Source organism: Oxyura jamaicensis, chromosome 1 (genome assembly GCF_011077185.1).
Source record: "Oxyura jamaicensis isolate SHBP4307 breed ruddy duck chromosome 1, BPBGC_Ojam_1.0, whole genome shotgun sequence".
In the NCBI taxonomy this organism is placed as follows: domain Eukaryota; kingdom Metazoa; phylum Chordata; class Aves; order Anseriformes; family Anatidae; genus Oxyura; species Oxyura jamaicensis.
In genome coordinates, this window is record NC_048893.1 from 35,291,877 (window position 1) to 35,312,486 (window position 20,610).

A 20,610-nucleotide genomic window follows, 5' to 3' on the forward strand; every position below is an offset into this window, starting at 1 on the left:
GAGACTGTGATTACAAATCATAATCTGTTTGGGCCCAAGTGTTTTGTTTAAAAAACTAGACATTAATACTACAGCCATTTTACTGGTGTCTGGGGACAGCTCTGAACATACCTGCACTTCTCTGGCATCAGCAGGTTTCTGAACCAAGGATAGGCTGCGGGATAGGGCCCGTTACCACGATCAGGATGAATTTGCTAGAATACCGAAGGAAGAAATCTTTTGTTGGTGGTGGTTTTGTTTTGTTTTTATCCTTTAAAACCAAGCTTTAACAAAAAGTACTGCTTTATTACTTCTCAGTGGAGAGGCTTTGCCACAGTGCGTGGAGATTGGCCAGGACTGCTGTAATTCATGTTTGTTTTTAGAAAATACCACACTCCCTTGTGGACACCCGAGGGACTTGGGATGTTGGAGCAGGCAGAACTGCCTGGAGCAGCTTCCAGCCACGCCGGGGCCACCCCTGCATCCTTAGGCAGTCCGGAGCTGTTCACCTTACTCAACAGGGTGTCAAAAGCAGCTAAGGCAGATTCAAGTACTAGGTCTCAGCGTTTTGCAAAACAGTGTTCACTAGGCCTGCACGCTTGTCATGTAAAACACAGAAATCTGATCGGTTTAAGATTTTAAAGCCTTTAACACAGTCCAACACAGCAGCACATCCTTACTCATGCAGAAGGAAATCCTGTCTTCCTTCCTTTACTGCTGCAGATGTTAAAGGCACTCCCGTTTACTTTTCTTTTATCGCACAGCTTCCTCCAGTTATTCATCTGAGTTCGTTCGTCTTATTTTCAGAGGTCTTCATTGCCTCGCCTCCATCCCACTCCCAGGCCCTTCCAGCAGGAGGCAGAGGCCTCTCTCCCAGCAGCAGCTATGGTAGCGTTTGGGCCTGCTGATACGTTTTCTGCAGCTTCCAAAGCAACCCAGATGTTTCACACTCGGGGCACAGACTGTGTTTCTTTGCAAGGGACGTATTATAACAACTGCTGGAAGTCAGCCTTAGCTCAGTTGATCTGCCGGTTCTGCTCAATAAGGGTGAACACAGAGAAAATGCAATCGATGGGTTTTATGAGGCCAAAATGTACAGATAAGCCTGTGTGGGATCTGATGACCACTCTTTTTCCCTCTCCGCCCAGAGTGCGAGCCCATAGAAGCTATAGCCAAGTTTGACTACGTCGGAAGATCTGCACGAGAACTCTCTTTCAAAAAAGGAGCTTCCCTTCTCCTGTACCATCGAGCCTCTGAAGACTGGTGGGAAGGAAGGCACAACGGCATTGACGGACTTGTCCCTCACCAGTACATAGTGGTGCAGGATATGTAAGCAGGGTCTCGCACGGCAAGGTTCTCGGGGGGTATAAAAGCATACTGAAGGAATTAACAAGCAATTTCCAAATGGGACAGTGCTTTGAGGGCTCAGATAGGTTAAAATTTTGCCTTCTAAGCAGGATGGCTTCATCCTTGTTGTCCTTGATTGGTGTCTCTTAATCAAAAGTCACTAGTAGGTTAAACTGCTTTGTTTATGGACGTGTTCCCAGTACATTAAGAGATGGCTGCTGCTGCTGCACCTGTTTTCATTGGACTATCTCTTTGCAGCAACTGCTGACAGTTAACTTCAGAATAGCAAGGACTGGAGAAATGCAGCCCTTCACTCTTGTTTTACAGATTAAACTGTATTAAATGTGTGCTTTGCCAAGGATGACAAAGTTCTTGTTTACATAAAGGTTTCATCTAAACAGAAATGTAAAGATCTCGATAAACAGAAGGACTTTAAGTGATTTCTGGAGACCTGGAGAGGCTGCAGGGCATTATAACATGCTTGCTTTTCTTAAGGAAATTCCCTAATGGGGTTAAAATCTGGGAGTGCCAAAATATTCTGTCATACCTAACTCACTGACCTCTTATCTCACCATGTGTCTTCTGTTCAGGGATGATACTTTCTCCGATACACTGAGCCAAAAAGCAGACAGTGAGGCCAGCAGCGGACCCATAACTGAGGACAAGTCATCATCAAAGGACATGAATTCTCCCACTGACCGTCACTCCGACGTGTATTCAGGAAGGTAAGTTTGAGGACGGCAGGTCTTCAGTAGTACTACCCACAGCTCAGGTAACACAGCAATTACTTCTCCGCGTGCTTGTGGTGGGTCACTACCACTTGTACTATGACCATTTCTTCATTCGTGCAGGCAAAGAAAGCGATCAGAACCTCCACCTCCCCTAAGACGCCCCGGCAGAAGCAGTGACGGTCACTGCCCCGTACACCCGCCGCACCCCCTCTCTAATTCGTCCATGGAGCTGGGTTCCCCCAACCTGGCGACTCACTGCAGCCCCAGGACCCTCCTTCAAAACCGCAACCTCAATGCCGACAGCCCTGAAAGGAGGCGTAGGCCTGGACACGGCAGTCTCACTAACATCAGCAGGCACGACTCTCTGAAGAAGATTGATAGTCCTCCGATCAGAAGATCGACATCCTCTGGTCAGTACACAGGCTTCAATGACCATAAGCCACTGGACCCAGAGTCAATAGCTCAGGTTTGTGTCCTTGTTTTTTTCTGCTCTCTCTGCTTTTCTGAGGGGCAAACCGCAGTGAACAGCATAGCACAGAGCACAGGCAGTAGCAGGGCTGTGTGTGTGCAGGAGAATATCCTACTTAGCTTTGTAAACAGAGTGCCTGTGAAAGAAAATGCATTAAGGAATTCTGGATAGAAGCACAAGGGGAAAAGACATTGCAGAAGCAATAAAAAGAAAGTATTTCCTCTTATACCATAATGAAATTGTCTCTGCCACACACACTACTAGGATGATACATGATTACGACAGTTATGTAAATCTGTGTGCTCTGATGAAGGCAGGCCTAATCTAACGTGCGTGTAATTAGTGTTCAGTTATTTCTGAATATTATGGTATGCAGAAGAGTGTTTTGACTGGCTAGTAACAGCCTTTGACATTCAAAGCACAGATTTACATTCCAGGGTCTTTTGGATATTTAGTTTTCATATAGTTCATACAGGATGTTGATTTGATGCTTGTAGTTGTTCCTAAGAACATAAAATGCAAGAATTTGCACCAGCATAAATCATGGGCAATATTGGCCCTGTGTGAGCACCAAAACAGTCTCATTCCTGGCAGCAAAGAGATGAGAAGAATGGAATAGGGAGCACCGCGGTCATCGAATTGGTCTGTTGTACAAAGCTGGTAACAGTGAGCTCTTGAACAAATTGATGCCACTGTCTTCAAAACTCAGGCTTTGTCTAGGTAGTGTAACATGATTACTAGGGGCACCCTGAGGGTACAGTATGATTGCAAAAGTATTTTCCAATAACGCTGGCACTCATGTTTTAAAATTTAATGTACTGGCAATGCTTGGTTTCAAACCTTCCAATGAGGGCCATAAGAGGCATGGTTGGGTCAGAAAGCTGAACCATGTACTAGAGAGTTAGGAAATCTAAGTGTTGTTACTGTTTTGTTTTACTCTAAGTTGTTTATTTACTTTCTTGAACCACACACAGTGCTGTTTGGCTCAAGCTATTTTTTTGTCATGCCTAAACTAGCGATAATTTGGCAGTGTAAGAATCTGAACTTTGTTTAACCTACATGAAAGTTACTGTGAGCAAGCAGGGAACACCAGATATTCAATCTCAGCCGTATCTCAACTCCACACAAAAGTAATAAACTGCTCTTGGTGCTTTCTTTCATCCTTTGTCCTGGAAATCCTGATAGAAAAAACAGTTTCTTAGCAAAGCTCACGGAACAATGATATCTTAATTTTTTTTCTGCTTACAATTTAGCTCAGAAACAGGGGAGAAGAGCTGATAGACACACAAGCCTGACTTCCTTACAAAACCTGGCTCATAATCTCTATGAGGCAGTACAGATCCTGAACACCCGAGGAAGTAGATGAGGGTTGCAATCAACTAAGAGATAACAAATGGACTAAAATCTTTACAGCTGTCATTACCCGAGAGATAACAGAAATCTTCACAGTTAAAAATGCTGCAGAACAAATATCCATTGTCCTAACAGTCACTAAATAAAATGGCTTCCAGGTTTTGGCTTATCTGATTTTTGAACTCCTTAGATGAATGTTGACTCTCTAGTACCACATAAACAGGTTAAATCTTTGTGATGTTAAGCCAAAGTTGCCATCTTGTTAATTGCAGTGTCTTTCAAATAAATATGGTGCAAATTGCCTTTGCACTCCAATATTCATTAAAAAGAGGATGGTTGGCAAATTAACTCGTGCATTTTCCACCCCCTCCCCTGCTCCTCCTGCTCTTTGCATTCAGTAGCAATTGCAGTGACTTGCTGCTCTCTCTGTGTTCTGCCGCAGGACATCGAGGAGACGATGAACACGGCGCTGAACGAGCTCCGCGAGCTGGAGCGGCAGAGCTCTGCGAAGCACGCCCCGGATGTTGTGCTGGACACCTTGGAGCAGATGAAGAACAGCCCCACCCCTGCCACCTCCACAGAGTCACTGAGCCCTCTCCATAGTGTAGTTTTACGGAGCTCTGAGCCCCAGATCCGCCGTAGCACTAGTTCTTCCAGTGACACCATGAGTACTTTCAAGCCCATGGTGGCCCCTAGAATGGGAGTGCAGCTGAAACCTCCTGCTCTTAGGCCAAAACCTATTGTTCTTCCAAAAACAAATCCTAGCATAGGGCCTTCCCCTCCTTCCCAGGGTCCAGCAGACAAATCTTGCACAATGTAGAAAGCTCAGCCACCCACAGTGCCCGGCTGGGCTACGCTAGGGAAAGGAATGGATTAACAATAGAAGTCAGGGCTCCATAACACCATTTGATTCATGTTTATAACTGGAGAGGCTTTGTTTTTCAGTGTTTTTGAATGTATTGTCTGAAACTAGCTACATTAACATGGGCATTTGTATTTTGTATGGTTTCAATTAAAAGAAAAACTGGACAATTGTGCATCATTAAAAAAAGAAAAAACACAACGTAGACTTACTTGAAAACTTGATGCTGCACCATTTGTAATAAAATCAACACGGATCACAAACAGCTTGCCACGTTGTACCATATTTCACAGTCTTACTATGATTACGTAATACCAAATCCTGCACAAAACTAAGGGGCGGGGAGGGGGTATCGGGGGAAGTGGAAACTCTCTTTTCTAGGTCACCAAACCAAATCTCAAGCAGGTTAGTAAGAGCCGAAATCTAGCATGTGAGGATTAAGTGTCTGTGTGGCACCCCTAAGTCATCTCAGGCCACGTCTTATTTAAGACACACACACACACACAGAGAAATAAAAAATAAGAGCCCTCACAACTCTCACAATTGGCACCAAGTTTTAGCTTTCTTGTTGGCAGTCTCACCAGAGATGAGCGCTGAATAGATCTGGAGATCACATTGCTCTCACCGATAAAAAAGCATCATTTCAGGTCACAGCTAAAGCACATCTCCAGGATAGTATCCAGAAACTCCTCTTGCCATCTGCCGTAATAGCTTTTTCCACAAAGACAGACCCTCATTCCCTGATACATTTTTCACAAAAGCTAAATTCATTTAAAGTTCATAGTTCAGTGAGCCAGACTCTTGGGAGTATGTGAATCTGTTGGTCCATTAGGTAGGCTGATGGGCGATTAAAAGGATCAACTACACAGCAATTCAGCGAAGTTTCCCATTGACTTTACTGCTCAGTGTCCAATTAAAACTGTGATTTGAGTGGTAATAGAGTTTCGAGCTGACCCAGCTCTGCAGGTTGCCTTACGCAGCGCAAACACCGTGCGTGTTCCCTGGGTTGTGCTGACTGCAGCAAGAAAGGGGCTCTCCGAAGACGGATGGCCTCCTGCCAGCTGGGCAGGGGTCACTCGCAGGACAGGCAGCTGATTTTCTACCACCTAGATTCAAGCTGACTCAAGTTTTCCATAACCTTTTTCCCCTTCATTTTAATGACAGAAATAAATACCTTTCTTGTGTCTGTGTGTGAGTGAAGGCTGTCAGCCTTGCTTAGCGCTCTGCTGTTGAGCTGTTACACCTGAACTAAATGTATGTTGCAACAGTAAGCCATAACATTTCTGTCAATATATTTTCCAGCATCCAACCCATAAAATAAGTTTTGGTGAAGAAGATGGGGGAAGAAAAATCCATTGTGGTTCAGCAAGAGGAGCACAACAGGCTTTGAGTAAGATCTGTCTTTCCACGCGTTATTTAAGATCTCACCACTGCAAAGCTTTAAGTCATCCCCCTCACTATACGTAAACAATCATGTTTGGGAGGGGAGGAGTAGTGATGACACTTGACAGACATAATTACTGAGGTGCTGAGACTTCTGAGCAACTTACACCTGCTGTGGTTTACTCTCTGTAGATAGGTAATTCAAAGCCCCAAGTGTGAAAAGCATCCCAGGAACTGTACCGGTGAGCCAACCTGTCAGGGCTCTTCCCACCCTCCCTGGCATTTGCAAACCCATCAGCCCCCAGCTGCAGGCTGTAATCTACCGAGGTTAGCTGCAGAATCCTAATCCCCCAGCGTGGACTGTGCAGCTCGAGCAGTGCATCTCCAGCCCAGTTAGTGCTGGTCTGTAGGGTCTGCTCGCTTCTTCGGGACCAGAAGATACATGCGAGTAGTTCCCCCCTCTCCTCCAATCAGTGGAACCAACTGGAATTTCAGCTGTCATTTGAGTGCAGTTTTAGTCTAGCGTTCCTAAAATTACCTACCTGGCATAACTGAGATGGATACCTGTATCTTTAAATTGCATAGGGAATTTTGTATGTTTAAATAACTGTACTGGACTCCATAATGCTTATATTAGAAATTGTTTAGCAGAAAAAAAAATAATATTAGAAGCAGTGCATTTAGTGAATGCATCCACTTTAGTGCATTCACACAGTTAAATGTGTAGTTTGATGGTTATTATAGATAATTAAAAGTATAGTAGGTGGATATGTAACAGGAAAGACCGATACAACTACAGACGTACTAAAGGGTAACTCCTGCACACCTAATCAAATCAGTATTGTCCTTTACTGTCAAGTTTGATAAATCGCAGTACTGGTAGCTTCCTGCTTGTTGACTGTTACCTAATTGTGTCAATGTACATCTGTAGTATGTACATGTGAAAGTGCCTTTAAATTTTAGAGGAGCTTTAGCCTTGCTCTTGTACTGTTGCATTTCCATTGCATCCTTCCCTGATTGTGTATGGCTGCATTCCCATTGCATTCCTTCCATCCTCAAAGAACAAACGAAAACATGGATACTTCATGGTTCTGGAAGAGAAATGTACTGTTAATCTGTTGTGACAATGCACTTTTATGTATAGTACTGTACATTTTGGCATGTACCATTACAAGCTTCAGTATACATTCAGGTTTGTTCCTCATAGTGTATCTTTATAATAAAGAAGATAGTTCTGTCTGTGCGTGTAGTTTCGATGGGTAAACCTCCATACTGCTAGTGGGGATTTCCGATTTACCTTCACCTTCCACATAAAGAGAAAATAACCAGCATCTCTCACCCCACCCCATCGGGTCTCAGCACCATCCTGGCCTGGAGAAGTGCTTGTTCCCGCACAGGCTGCTCCCCAATTTACAGAGCACCATCCCAAGCTCACCCAAGCCCCTCCATTTCTGCAGCCCACCTCTGCAAAGAGCCCCTGACCTTGCACAGTAGGGGGAAAAAAGCCATCGTGGGTGGCCATGCCCTGTCCCCATGCCTGCCTGCAGAGACCCCCCCCTCCCCACCACCTCCCATTGGGTTCACCCTGACACCACTTGCCCACTCCCCAGAGGGAAAACAAGGAGATGGAAAAGCATTTCCAAATCTTGCTTAAAAGAAATAATAATAATAATTAAAAAAAAAAAAAAAAAAAAGAGGACCACCGCCTGCCCAGCGGGAAGGGAGGAGAAGCAGGGGACACACCTCGGCCACCGCTGCTTGGAGCAAAGCTTTCCCTCCTGGTGCTGCTGGAAAACCCGCAGGAACACGTGTCCTTGGTGGGCTCGTCTGCCCGCCCATGGTGCCAGCCTTTGTATCCCCGTGTCCAGTGGCCTACTTTAGGTGTTTCGCCTTGTCCTCTGCCACACAAAAGGCAGCTGAGAGCCGCAGGAAGGGGAGACACAGGTCAGTCCTCATTCAAGGTCCTGCATAGCCCAGAGGAAGCATAACCTGATTTTCACAGTCAGCCCTTAGTCTGCTGGGGAGAGAGGCTTCTCTGGCAGCTCTAAATCTATTTTAAAACAAATGGGAAATCACAAGAAGGGCAGCATCCTCCTGTTGTTTATCTCGATAGTGGAGTTCTGCTGCTGTGCTGTTCTGATTTCCTAGTTTGCTCCCAGGTTTTGCAGTGAAAGCAAGCCTTGCCGTCAGGGGACAGAGGGTTTGGCAGGCTGCTGGCCCTAATAGCACTCAGCAAAGCAACAGTAGTGATGGCTTGTTGCTCGGAGAAAAGTTTATTAACAGGACAGAAAATGAGCAGCAGTGGAAGTGGTGCATTGAGCTCACCAGGTCACCCCTGAAAACGCCTGCTTCAGGCCACGTGCAGCTCCAGGACTCAGAACTCCTGGTCAGCCAGCCCCAGGAAAACACCAAACAACTCAAAAGCCTCGCACCCTTTCCCAGTTCTCCTTGTAGAGATGTGCAGTTTGTTCCTTCGTGGCCCTGCACAGGAGGAGCCACAGCTGGGCTGGTGAAGTCCCCGCTGCTCAGAGGGACAAGCCCCTTCACTTTGTCCAGATGGCGTGGATCCACAGGGAGCAGCTGAGACCAGACCCAGCAGTAACTAGCAACGCTGCAGGAAAGCGCCATTCTTCTTGGTAGGAATATCACACCTCCCATGAAATTACAAAGAAGCTTTAACTTTGCCTGGGTTAAGAATGCCAGGACACGAATGCAGGCGCACAAAGGGCAGCTGGCAGGCGGGTTTTCCTCCCGAAGCTGCAGAGGGCCCGAGGCGGGCGCACCCCGCGCTGGGGCAAGCACCCGGCGGCCCAGCAGGACCTGCACGAGCTGCTGCTTGCCTTGGGGGCCGTGCTGGCTGGTTTTCAATTAACAAACCGTGGAAGCAAAATAACAGTGGGAAGTGCAAGGTGAAACAAATTCGGCTGTAAAATATGAAGGCAGAAAAACTGTGCTCCGCAAAGGAGGCTGCAGACTTGCGGGATTGGAATCAGTATTGGCTGCACTCAAGATGGCAGCACGGCTGCACCACAACCCAGCGCTGCCTGTTCTTATTTCCATGGGGCACACTGATTTCCTGCTCAGTGCCTGCCATGTGCATTTTCTCTAGCAGGTACTGAAAGCTACAAGCACTGGCCCAGCAATGCAAAAAGGTGATTTACATTTATTTGAATTAATTACTGTCCAGGAGAGCCAAATCACTGAGACCAGCTCTGCTCTACAAGGGAACAAAATAGGCATTGAAATAGTCGTTTTTCTAACAATGGCTTTTTGATTGCAATGATACATCAACAAGGAGACTGTCATCAGAGTCATGAAGTGTACGCTTAAAGTGTGATAAAGGTGGAAAATATCTGAAATCCTTCACAGCCTTGACCAAGAAATGCTGAGTGCTGTGAGACAGTTGCACTGGTCAATGTAACACATCCAACAGGTTCTCACCTTTTTTTTCCTGACTACAATGTCTACAGAGATGCCCATTACGATCATACACCAATGCCACAGTGAAGCACCAGCGAGCTGAATACAAGGGAGTTCCCACCAGTGCTCTCACATGTAAGCTGAACTTCACTGCAACATTTTTCTCAGCTCTTTGGCTGTTTTTTCTTCATCACTACGCCAAGAGCATGTCAAAACATAATTTCAGATGTACCATCCAGACTATTTTTTTAAATTATGTACATCAAAAAGCTAATTTTATGGTTAAATCCCATTTATCATGAATAAAATACATTTATACACAAGATTACAATCAGGAATTGACACGTGGCTAATCTGAGGCTGGCAATTCACAGAGTTAATTCCAAATTCCCTTCTCTTCTCCTTCAAAAACAACAATAACAATGACAAAACACATATATGTACACATCATCACTCAGAGCAAGGAGCTGGATACACGCTGAAATTCCTGCTTCACTTTTTACTTTTTACTGCTTCACTTTGGGGTGAGAAAATGGGGCGATGCGGTCGGTCCTGCCTGCCCTGCACACCCTGCCAGGTGAGAGGAGTATGTCGGTGGGCAGCAGGGCGGGGTGGCCCCCACCCACAGGACCACCCCACCCTTGTGCCCAGCTTTCTCCAGCCAGACGTGGTCCCACCTGCAGCCCCTTGAGTGAGGGTGCTGCTGAAGCCACCAGAGGGCTGCTCCTCTGCTGCTCCTGGACCTGGAAGTGCAGCCACCGCACCACTGGAAATCAGTACAGTGCAGGAGCACGACTGAGGTTTTGCTTCTCTTCTGGTGTCCAGATACCTGCAGGAGTCCAGAAGAAACCCACAGTCGGGCACAAGGAGCAACACTGGACTTTGGAACCTCCCCAGCTCTGCTTCTTATGGGTCTGAGAAAGCTGCAGGCAGTGATCCAGAAGCCAGGAGAAACAAAAGCCTTCCAATGACAGGGCTTTATTTTCTGACGCCTAAAGCAGATCAACAAAATGAGGAACTTTCAGAAGGGACCAAACAGAAGTTTGGGTGAAAAGCCCCGGTGCAACTTGAGTAACAGGCCTGAATAATGTTTGCTTTGACTCACCCCTTACACCTTGGCCCTTCAAAATGCTCCGAACATCAAAAAATAGCTTACTTTTCCAAAAACCAGAAGTTTAGGGATAAATATATTTCTTACATATGGTAGGCCTAAATGCCCTTCATATCAGTACAAATCCACGAAGTGCATTCGTGAAAATGTGAATGTTCAGAGAAGCCGCAGTCTTTTTTACAAGCTTTTTTACAGAAGCCTAAGGGTTTTCTTCTGTGTCATGTATTTGCATTGCAACATCAAGTCTCGGTGCTGACCTGTACAGAAGTAACTTGATTTTCTGTTTACAAGTCAGCAGTGTCGGTGTTTGCTATTTCACTATTTTTACCTTTTCTTATTTTAGAGGTGTTTCAGCAGGCTCAAGTGTTTAAATGTAATTTTTGTGCATGTTTCAGTGCCATCTCCATTATCAGACACATCCATTGTTACGCTGAACTAAATATAATTCTCCCAGAAACCTAGCTAACCACGGAATAACTCTGCTAATCTGTTTTTCTCTCTTAGTTAAATTAAGTTGATGCAGAGACAAGTCCTACAGATAATTTCAATTTCAATTTTCCCAACATTTCCACTATTTTTGTGAAAATAAATAAATAAATAAAGTGCCATCCCAGGCCCTACAGTGTTCCCAGCAGCTGCCCACTGTCCCCAGACGTTGGCCAAGCACCAAACCTGCCCGAGCAGCTGTGTGCTGGGGATGGCGCAGCTCAGGCCAGGGTGGATCCAGGCACCAAGACCTCCATCCAGTGCTCACCTGGAGTTGTTCAAACCGGAGAAGAGAAGGCTCTGGAGAAACCTCACCACAGCCTTCCAGGATATAGAGGGAGCTTATAAGAAAGATGGGGAGAGTTTTCACAAGGGCATGTAGCAATAGGGGCAATGGCTTTAAACTGAAAGAGGGTAGATTTAGAATAGATATAAGGATGAGATTTTTCACTATCAGCATGGTGACACATATTTGAGTATGTTGCTCAAAGAAGCTGTGGAAGCCCCATCCCTGTAAGTGTTCAAGGCCAGGTTGGATGGGGCTTTGGGCAACTGCATCTAGTGGAAGGTGTCGCTGGAAAGGGGTTGGAACTAAATGGTATTTAAGGTCCCTTCCAACCCAAGCCATTCTGTGTAGACTGAATCCCAACTGATATGGTCCAAGGTACAGCAGCATCTGAATGCTGTAGGAGTCAGAGCACACCTTGCTAGCTCAACAAGGGACTGGATTCAGTTCATAATAGCTGCTCAAGGTTCATGTGGGTTTTCTGTAGGGTTTACCTTGTAAAGAGAGCTGGATATTGCACATTTCATGGCAACAGTGCTGGCTTTGGGCCACCACAGGTTTTTGCGTCTACTGAGCAGGAGGGAAACCTCGTATCCAGCCCAAGCAGTGAGCAAGTTAACCTGTGTAGAAACATAGGGCATAGTCTGTTGGCTTGTGCTCTAAAATACACCATATGGCTTTTGATAAAGCAGAAACATTCCAAAAGGCCTCAAACAAACCATCCAATAACCCCTGACTAGATTCTGCTAAATTTTGCCTGATTATTTCACAAGTGACGCCTTCTGTTCCAGGCTCAGACACCAAGTCAATTGGTCCCATGGTCCTTCAGGAGACTCAGGAACTGCAATTGCATCCCTCATTCTATGTATTAGATGTTAACTCTATACCGCATCTTTATGAATGCATTTTACATCTAAAATCTAAATTAGAGAAGGCTGGACTGTGAAGTTATCATATAGGAAATAACTTGAAGCAATCAAAAGGTCACCCTGAAAACTGAGAAAAAAAATATTTCTTGCATAGCTGAACACCTCATTAATACATGACAAAGTATTGAGAAATGCAGAGACAGAAAACAAAGCTGGCTTGTAACAGACTTTTCCCCTTTCACAGCAAATTATACAAGCCAAAATATGCTTTCCATAATTAAAAAAAAAAAAAAAAAAAAATGGACAGAAGACTCTCTGTCACCTCTCCCTGAATTAGTTTTGAACTTTGTCTTATTGCATTGTTTTGCCACAATTCTTTCATTCTTTCATACATATGATACATTTATTTAATTGAAAATGCATTTAAAATACAGCTGCTTAAGCAGAACACTTTTTTTCTGCTCTTCCTAGAATGAAATACTCAGGGAATATTATGGATTTCATGAGGTGGCATCTCCTGGTGGGACAGCATTGAACAGGAACATGGCTGGTCACTTCTAACAAAGAGGCTCCGGGGGAGGGAGGGGGTCTCATAGAATCACAGAGGTTGGAAAAGACCTTCAAGATCATCCAGACTAATGGTCGACCTGACCTACGGAGTCTCAGCACTAAACCATGTCCTTTAGCACCCCATAGATGTGTCTGTTAAATACCTCAAGGGATGGGGACTTCATCACTTCCCTGGGCAGCCTGTTCCAACACTTGGCTACCCTCTCCATAAAGAAGTTCTTCGTAATGCTCAATCTAATTCTCCCGTGGTGCAACTTGAGACCATTTCCTCGTGTCCTATTCCTTCGCACCTGAGAAAAGAGACTGGCACCCTCCTTGCTGCAACCTCCTTGCAGGTAGTTGTAGGCAGCAATTTTCACAACCGTTACTGTTTCAATACCACTTTCTTGAAATTAATCTGTAAACATCAAGTTTCCTTTGGTGAGCTTGTAGAGCATTTTATAAAGTAATAACCCCTATATTTTAGCCGCCACTTGATTAAATTGCTGCTTCATCATTTTTCACTTCTCCTATTTGCAGTACAATCAATTGCTTTCGAATCCCTGCAAGGATAAGAACAGCAGCTGTGCCAAGTCTCTGATATAGACGCACACACACACAAACTGGTTTCACACCTCTACCCCAAACCTGGAGGACAGACTCTTCCTTGCTCCCACGGCTTTGGGGAAGTTCCCTAACTTTTTTCCTTAATAACAGATCCATAAAGCTGGGATAACACTTCCTAATTGTTTCATTTGCATTTATTTACACATTTAAGAAGAATGAATGTGAACATGTTGCAAGCTGAAATCCCCTTGGACGCAGAGCATGTCTCCTGCCTTCAGAACCACTCACCAGCAGCCCAGTTACCTTCACATGGGCACAGAGTTCTCCTCCTTCCTGGACTTTACTTGCATTTGATGAAGCAGCATCCTGTGGTGTGCTCACAGCAGAACATCAAGAACACATCGTCTGATGCTTGACTTAAAGTGACTTGAGTTCACAGAGGGAAAAAGATTGGGCCACAATGCCAATTCGCTTCGGGACTTCTTTATAGCATACTGCAACATCTCATTACACTTCTTGCCACGTAAAGAGTCAGTGGTGGAGATGTCAGAGGAGTTTCACTGCTGTTTAATATTGACTCTACTAGTAACTGTAATAGTTTGTTGAACATCTTAGAAAAATCTCCAGGGTGAACATTCACTCATTAGAGCTTGCTCTTAAAATATTTGCAGCAATCTCCTAAAACTTCTTCCTAGCAAGAGAACAAGTTTCTGAACAAATATTGTTCCTGTAAATAAACACTTTCCCAAAAGATCAAGTTTCTTACTGTATCTGTTGGAGTTAGTCTGACATCCCTAAAAGCTCTTAGGGATTGCTCTTAGCTTGCAAATCACAACTTTAATCATTAGCAGGTTTCTGTGTTCTCTAAGCCTGTGTGCAACCTCAGCAGCAAGAAGTGACTGCCACGACTTCGAGGCACTATCACTATCCTTCCTCTCAATGAGCTTTCAAGTTTTTCAGCAGCTGAACACAGTTAAATCTACCTCTCTCGAGATATGGTGACAGATATTGTGTCAGATCATTCTGTCTCTGGAGAAGGAAGAGAGCCCTCAAGAAGTCTGTGCATAAAACTCCTAATCTGTAACAGCATAACTCCAGAGGTATTCATGATTTCAACAGCCAGTTTTCCTTTATCATCTGAAAGACTGATAAGGTAGGAGAGAACACTGTGTTATGAGGTTTCTTGAAGTGACTTGCCAAAAATTGCTGACAACAATACATCTGAAGAACAATAGTGCAGATTACCAACCTTCACTCACTGGTATCACCTGATCTGGAAACCAGCTGAATTCACATCACAGTTTATGCTTGAATAAATCTAAAAAAAAAAAAAAAGGTCCTGTAAAGTCTTTCATACCTCATTTGTTTCTGGTTACACTGTGGCCCCAACACAAGCAGACTGAGCAGGGAACACCTCGGGAAGCTCTGAATGGCTTCCAGGGCTGATGCAACACCTGAAGAGCAAGACGGGCACTGCACAGGTGTCCCACCTTGTGTTGGTGAGACAACCCAAGCAGGTTCTGTATTTAAGTCCAGTACTTGAAAGTACACAAGCAAGTAAAAGCACTGAATATTTTGTATGAAAAGAAATGAACAATAAGAAGATGAGATGACATGGCAGAAGTGTCACATCTGCAAGATCTTTATTGAGATGGAGCAACATTTTCCCAGTATTTTACACAGCTTCTTGTAAAACTCAGGGCTATGAGAAGCCTGTGTTAAGAAGTCAACCAAGAAAGGCTGCATCATCTTTAGCTACAAGTGCATGTAGCTCCGTACCTCAGTTCTAGCAGGGACCTCTGGAGATAACCAGTAAGGTTGGAAAAACAGGGCCAGCACACGGTGGTATCTTGTTGCTTCCCCGCAACTTTCAGCTGAGAGTTTACCTCACCCAGAAGCTGCATTTTTGTGCTTGAATTGGTACATGGGTACCATATGGTCTCATGAGTTCCTGAAAGCTTATTTTCTTAGGTCAATGAGTTTGTCATCACTTATGGGAGAAATTATAAAGCTATGGAGAAAAAAAAAAAAAAAAAGAAAGAAAAAAACAACAGCATTTGTATTTTCGAGGAACTACAACAAGCTCTCCAGTGTGTCACCAATGAGAGCTTCTCACTTGAGTTGTGTGCTGAAGCACACAGTAATCAGGGGTTTATAAAGCAAAAAGGACTTTGAAATGTAACTGTGATTACAAAGATGTAGGAGTGCCAGGTATAACAAGATTCCTACCCAGCACTGCTCAGGTTCAAACACCAACCCCAACACATCCCTGAGCCAATATTCGTCTTATGCTTCCTGGCAATGAACACCATTCTGCTGGCACACCCAAGACCCACCCGCTAAAAAGCACAGAGCAAAATAAAATATTGAAAACATTTATGAAGTATCAGCACTGATAAATTTTACACCTAAAATTCAGGTTTTCCAGTTCCCAGACTCCCTGGTGCCTGCAAATAACAGTTTCCGAAAGAAGCCTATACCCCTTGCCATGAAACACTAATACTATTTTCAGGCTTCATTTTGAGGTGTATGGCTTAGCGGGGAAACTTAAGTGCAATGAAAAGTTTAGGGACATTTGAAAGTAGACCATGAGCAGAATGTTTTGTTTTCTTAAAGATAGGCATCATCTTGAGTCAAGGTGAATATGGAAGTTTTATCCTTACAAAACCAACTGGATATCCTCTGCACTTTGGGAATCTAGTTTCTTGCACAACTGAAAAAACACAGCTGATTGATAGGTATTCTCTCTGCTTCTATCTGGGTAAAATATGACTTTCATCAGCTCTCCTGGGGAAAGGACCACTGAAAACAATATAATTTACATACAGTATACTTGTCCTGTTTATGACCTATATATATATTTATATATACAAAGCCACGAGGGGGAACTGGTGCAAAGCTTATGAAGGAAAAAGATTGCATATTGCTCTTAATGCCTGAAAAAAGAAATCCCAGGCAATTAAAATAAAACAGCAACAAACAGATGCATTTCCAAGGCAGAACATATTTTATTCTGTACTAAAAGAGAATATCTGAAGCAAACTTCAGCTCAGCTCAAAATTATTTTTTCAAAATTATTTTTTCAAATGGGCACCTAATGTCCTATTAAATTGTATCATGTGCAGATACAGATATGAAGAGCAGGCACAAGATTAAAGAAGTGCCTGTGGAAACAGCCTCACTAGCAGAAGTATGTTTTATTAACACACCTTACACAGTAGTGCACATAATTATATTAGGTTTAGCAACTTAGGGCTTACCAGAGGCATTCTTAGCTTTCTAAATGTGAAATAAAAATCTAGCATTGGGATGCGAAAAATAAGTAGCCATATGGGAAGGATATTCACTGTCTGCAGGGGGTGCAAACATTTCTACCAAGAAAGAAGACGAGAGGTGAATGGTCAAGGTCAGAGACCCCCAAAACTCTGTACATCACCCTTCTGGAGGAAGATGACAAAAAATTCCACTCCATCACCATGACAACTCGTGCTACATCATTGCCATAGTAACCAGATGAATATCATTAATTTTTAACCACACGCATGGTGAGCAGGTGTCCGATGCGCCAATGAGGAGGAGCCACTACTGCAGCCACCATTGCCACCATGGCCACCACCACAGCAAGCGCCTGGCTCTGCCCCACAGCCAGTCATGCCCAACCCATCTTTGTGCTTTCACCTGACCTCTTTCTGCACTTCCCAGCCACTGTCCAAGTTCCCCACCACTTCCAGCTGTCAAAACTAAGTTCATCTTGTTGCTGGAGTGCTAAGACACTGGAGTGCTTTTTTTTTTTTTTTTTTTTTTTTTTTCCCTGTTCCCTCCCCAGTGATTTATCAGGCTAAAATTAAATGCCACTAGAAAATTTTCATCTTCACGATGAGTCATTCAAAATCTGCCCTATTAAACCAGCATGCCATGGGGTAGCTTTACACTCTGCATTTGCGTCCCACACACACAGTTGCAATATCAGTTCAAAGGCACTGTCTTGTCCCCTGAAGAGCTGTGATTTCAACACAGTCATGTCAAAAGAATGTGTTTACTGCACACCACCAAAACCCACATTATCATCTTTTAGTGCTGGTTCAGCCAGGGCCGCAGCTCCCCCGGCAGGGTTGTCATCGTGTGTGGTGATATACAACAGCAGCAGGAGAAACACAAACTGACACTCTTCAGATGACAACAAAGCCCAGTAATTCGCTGCTGGGTAGTGTTTTTCATCCGGCTATCTTCCAGCATGGAAAAAAGGAAGAATAAATACAACTGCTAATGGGTTTAGACCCAGACTGGAGATGGGAGGTGAAACATGGGTGATGGATGAGTTTGGCCATCAGCACGGACTTCTCTAGCAGGTTTGGGAGGGATCTGTGGCAGGGCTTCAATTCCCATGGACATGGCTCTGTGCAAGGTAGACTACCAAAACATTCTAATGTGCATTAGGCTTAAACCCTAGCCTGATGCTGCTTTTGCCTCCCAGCATGGCCTCCTTGAATGCCTTTCCCTTGCAAAACAAACCCCTCTCGGGGACTACACACTGACAAAGATGAGAAGTGATTGGGAAAGTGTCCTTGGGAACCTTTGCATGGAAAGCTGGCACATACTCACCTGTGATAGACAACTACTCAAATTGAAAAGAAACGGATAATACCCGCCCTCTCAAAAAAAAAAAAAAAAAATAATAATAATAATAATAAATCTTCCCAGGAGCATATGTCAAAAGATGTAGGTTTGGATAGATTTGCCTCTCTGAAGGATCACATCTTGACCAGTCCTGGAGCTGAGCTTGGAGCAAGAGAGCTGACAAAGCGACATTATCAAACTCCCTAAATGTACTTCAACGGTCATTAGATCATATTACACTGCCTTGGCAAAAGATAATTTTGTTCTTCTATTGTGTAGGAAGAAGAATGAGGAAAAGAAATATTCTATACAACGCAATGCAATTTTAAGTGAATGGGTAGTTTCTAACAGAAAATCATGAAAGCCTTTTTACATTTTTCTTTCAATTCAGTGAAAAAGTCCCTCACAAAGAAGATGAACAAAAATCATTTTAGCATTCATATATATATTAAGGTATGAAACTAGATACTTGTTATTGCTGTTTACAGTTGAAATAGAAGTGCATAAATAACTTGATAGGAAAAAAAGACGACAATACTAAAACAAATCTGACTAGAGCAGTAAAATCTACTGCATGTTTATACATGTGCAGGAGAGTTCAAATTATTTTATCCTGGATACGGATTTATTCCAAAAATACTTTTTTTTTGTCTTAACACTACCCTCTAGTGGCAGTTTTTGTTTCACTGAAGCAAAAATGTAGCTTAGCGTACTGGTCTTACGCATCAAAAAATGGTACAAAAATTGCAAACAGCTATTTGCTTACCTGAGTTGAATTTAACGCCTACACTCTGTAGTCTTGAAGGAATGTCAGCTTTGAAAAAAAGCTCTATCTGGCTTGTCTCTAAATATAACTTATAAAAGAAGTGTCTAAGAAAATCCTCTCATGAAAAGCACAAAATAATTAAATCTATATATAGCATGGTTGCAGAATAACCTTCCAGATGGGTAAGTTCTTTAGTGCTTGGTGAGCAAATCATACTCTGAAGCATGAAGCTTATATTTTTAATATACTATTACTGTATCAACTCCCTTAAGACATTTCAGCTGACAGCTTTGAAGATAGTTATGGCAAGAACATGAAACTGTTCAGTTTTGGACTTTGTACCTCTTTCTTGACTAGTTGGATACACTATAAGATCATTGGTAAGTGTTTTTTTGTTTGTTTGTTTCTTTAACTGTTCTCTTCCCTGGGAACTACTTAGCAGTGTACTACTAAGAATCTGCTCTAGAGCATTTAGAGGTCCTTGAGAGCTGGTTGTTTTTCAAGAACCACCTTTAAAAGCCTGGGAGCAGGCAATCCTGCAAGTCTAGAAAACAGGACAGAAGACTGGCCTGGCTGAACAGGGAACTCCTCCTGGAACTAGCATGGAAAAAGAAAATATAAGACCTCTGGAAGCAAGGACTGCCTTCATAGGCAGATTACAGAGCTGCAGTTCTCATCTACAGGGAGAAAACAAGAAAAGCCAAAGACCAACTTGAGATGTCACTGGCCACTGTGGTGTCAGACAACAAAAAAGGCTTTTTCAAGTACGAATACAGCAAGAGGATGTCAAAAGAAATCACTGAAATGATACTGGGAGTGGATGGTCAACTAACAAATAAGGAGAAAAGGGTGGAGGCCTTCATGTACAGCACCACCCCACCGCCTTGTCTGCCCTACCTGTCCCTCCTGAGGAGCTTGTAACCATCTATTGCAACACACCAGTGACAGGACTCATCCCACCAGGTTTCGCTTATGCTGATGACGTTGTAGCTCTGGGAATGGGCCAAGACTTCTAGATCATCCAGTCTATTCCTCATACTGTGTGCATTTGTGTAGAAGCACTGCAAATGTACCTTCCTGCACGCAGCACCTTGTGGAGCAGACCGAAGGACCTCACTAGCACACAGTCCCTCTGATTCTAGCACACCATCCCTTATCACTGGCGGGCCTGGTTTTCTCCCTTTCCCACTTCGGCTCTAGTTTAAAGCCCTATCTATCAGCCCTGCTACCTCCTGGGCAAAAATCCTTTTTTCCCTATGAGTGAGGCGCATCCCATCTGGCGTCAGCAGGCCTGGTGTCATGCAGACCTTCCCGTGATCAACAAACCCAAAGTTCTGTCCGTTGCACTAGTCTCAAGGCCACGTATTGATGAGCCGAGTCTGCCTGTCAACATTGATCCCTCCTGTCAGAAGGACAGAGGCAAACACAACCTATGCCTGATTCTTTAACCAGTTTTCCCAAATCCCTAAAGTTCCTTTTGATTGTTCTTGGACTTCTCCTTGCTACTTTGTCATTACCAGCCTAAAAAAAAACAGTAGTGGATAGTAGTCAGAAGGCCATACCAGGCAAGTGACTTTCCTGGCAATGCGTCTCACCCAAGCCCCAGGGAGGCAACAGATTTCCTTGTGGGTTGGGTCCAGATGGCAAATAGTGCCCTCTGTCCCTTTCAGAAGGGAGTCCCCCATGACAATAAGCCACCTTTCTTTCTTGACAGAAGGTGTAGTGATGCAGGGGGTAGGTTGCCTTGCCTTAGGCACCCCTTCCAAAGGGGATGGGCTTTCGTCTACATTGTTGTTTTGACTGTCATGTTCTAGA

General features: G+C 44.0%; 1 protein-coding gene and 1 long non-coding RNA gene across 4 annotated transcripts in view; one reads left to right on the plus strand and one right to left on the minus strand.

The window, feature by feature from the left end:
* SRGAP1 (SLIT-ROBO Rho GTPase activating protein 1) overlaps positions 1 to 7,363 on the plus strand; it is a 152,160-nt gene extending 144,797 nt beyond the window's left edge. For both annotated transcript variants that reach the window (XM_035332839.1, XM_035332846.1), the window contains exons 19-22: positions 1,128 to 1,308; positions 1,917 to 2,051; positions 2,178 to 2,523; positions 4,322 to 7,363. In XM_035332839.1, coding sequence (XP_035188730.1) covers positions 1,128 to 1,308; positions 1,917 to 2,051; positions 2,178 to 2,523; positions 4,322 to 4,699 — 1,040 coding nt within the window. In that variant the 3' untranslated portion in view covers positions 4,700 to 7,363. The remainder of the gene's footprint in view (positions 1 to 1,127; positions 1,309 to 1,916; positions 2,052 to 2,177; positions 2,524 to 4,321) is intronic.
* Positions 7,364 to 9,267: 1,904 nt separating this feature from the next.
* On the minus strand, positions 9,268 to 14,480 carry LOC118170547. 2 transcript variants are annotated; one of them, XR_004752771.1, is made up of 4 exons: positions 13,716 to 14,480; positions 11,922 to 12,047; positions 11,410 to 11,462; positions 9,268 to 10,373 (listed from the first exon to the last, which is right to left on the minus strand). It is a non-coding gene; the product is annotated as an uncharacterized LOC118170547 (long non-coding RNA). The 2 variants fall into 2 exon arrangements; XR_004752773.1 differs by lacking the exon at positions 11,410 to 11,462.
* Positions 14,481 to 20,610: the final 6,130 nt, after the last annotated feature.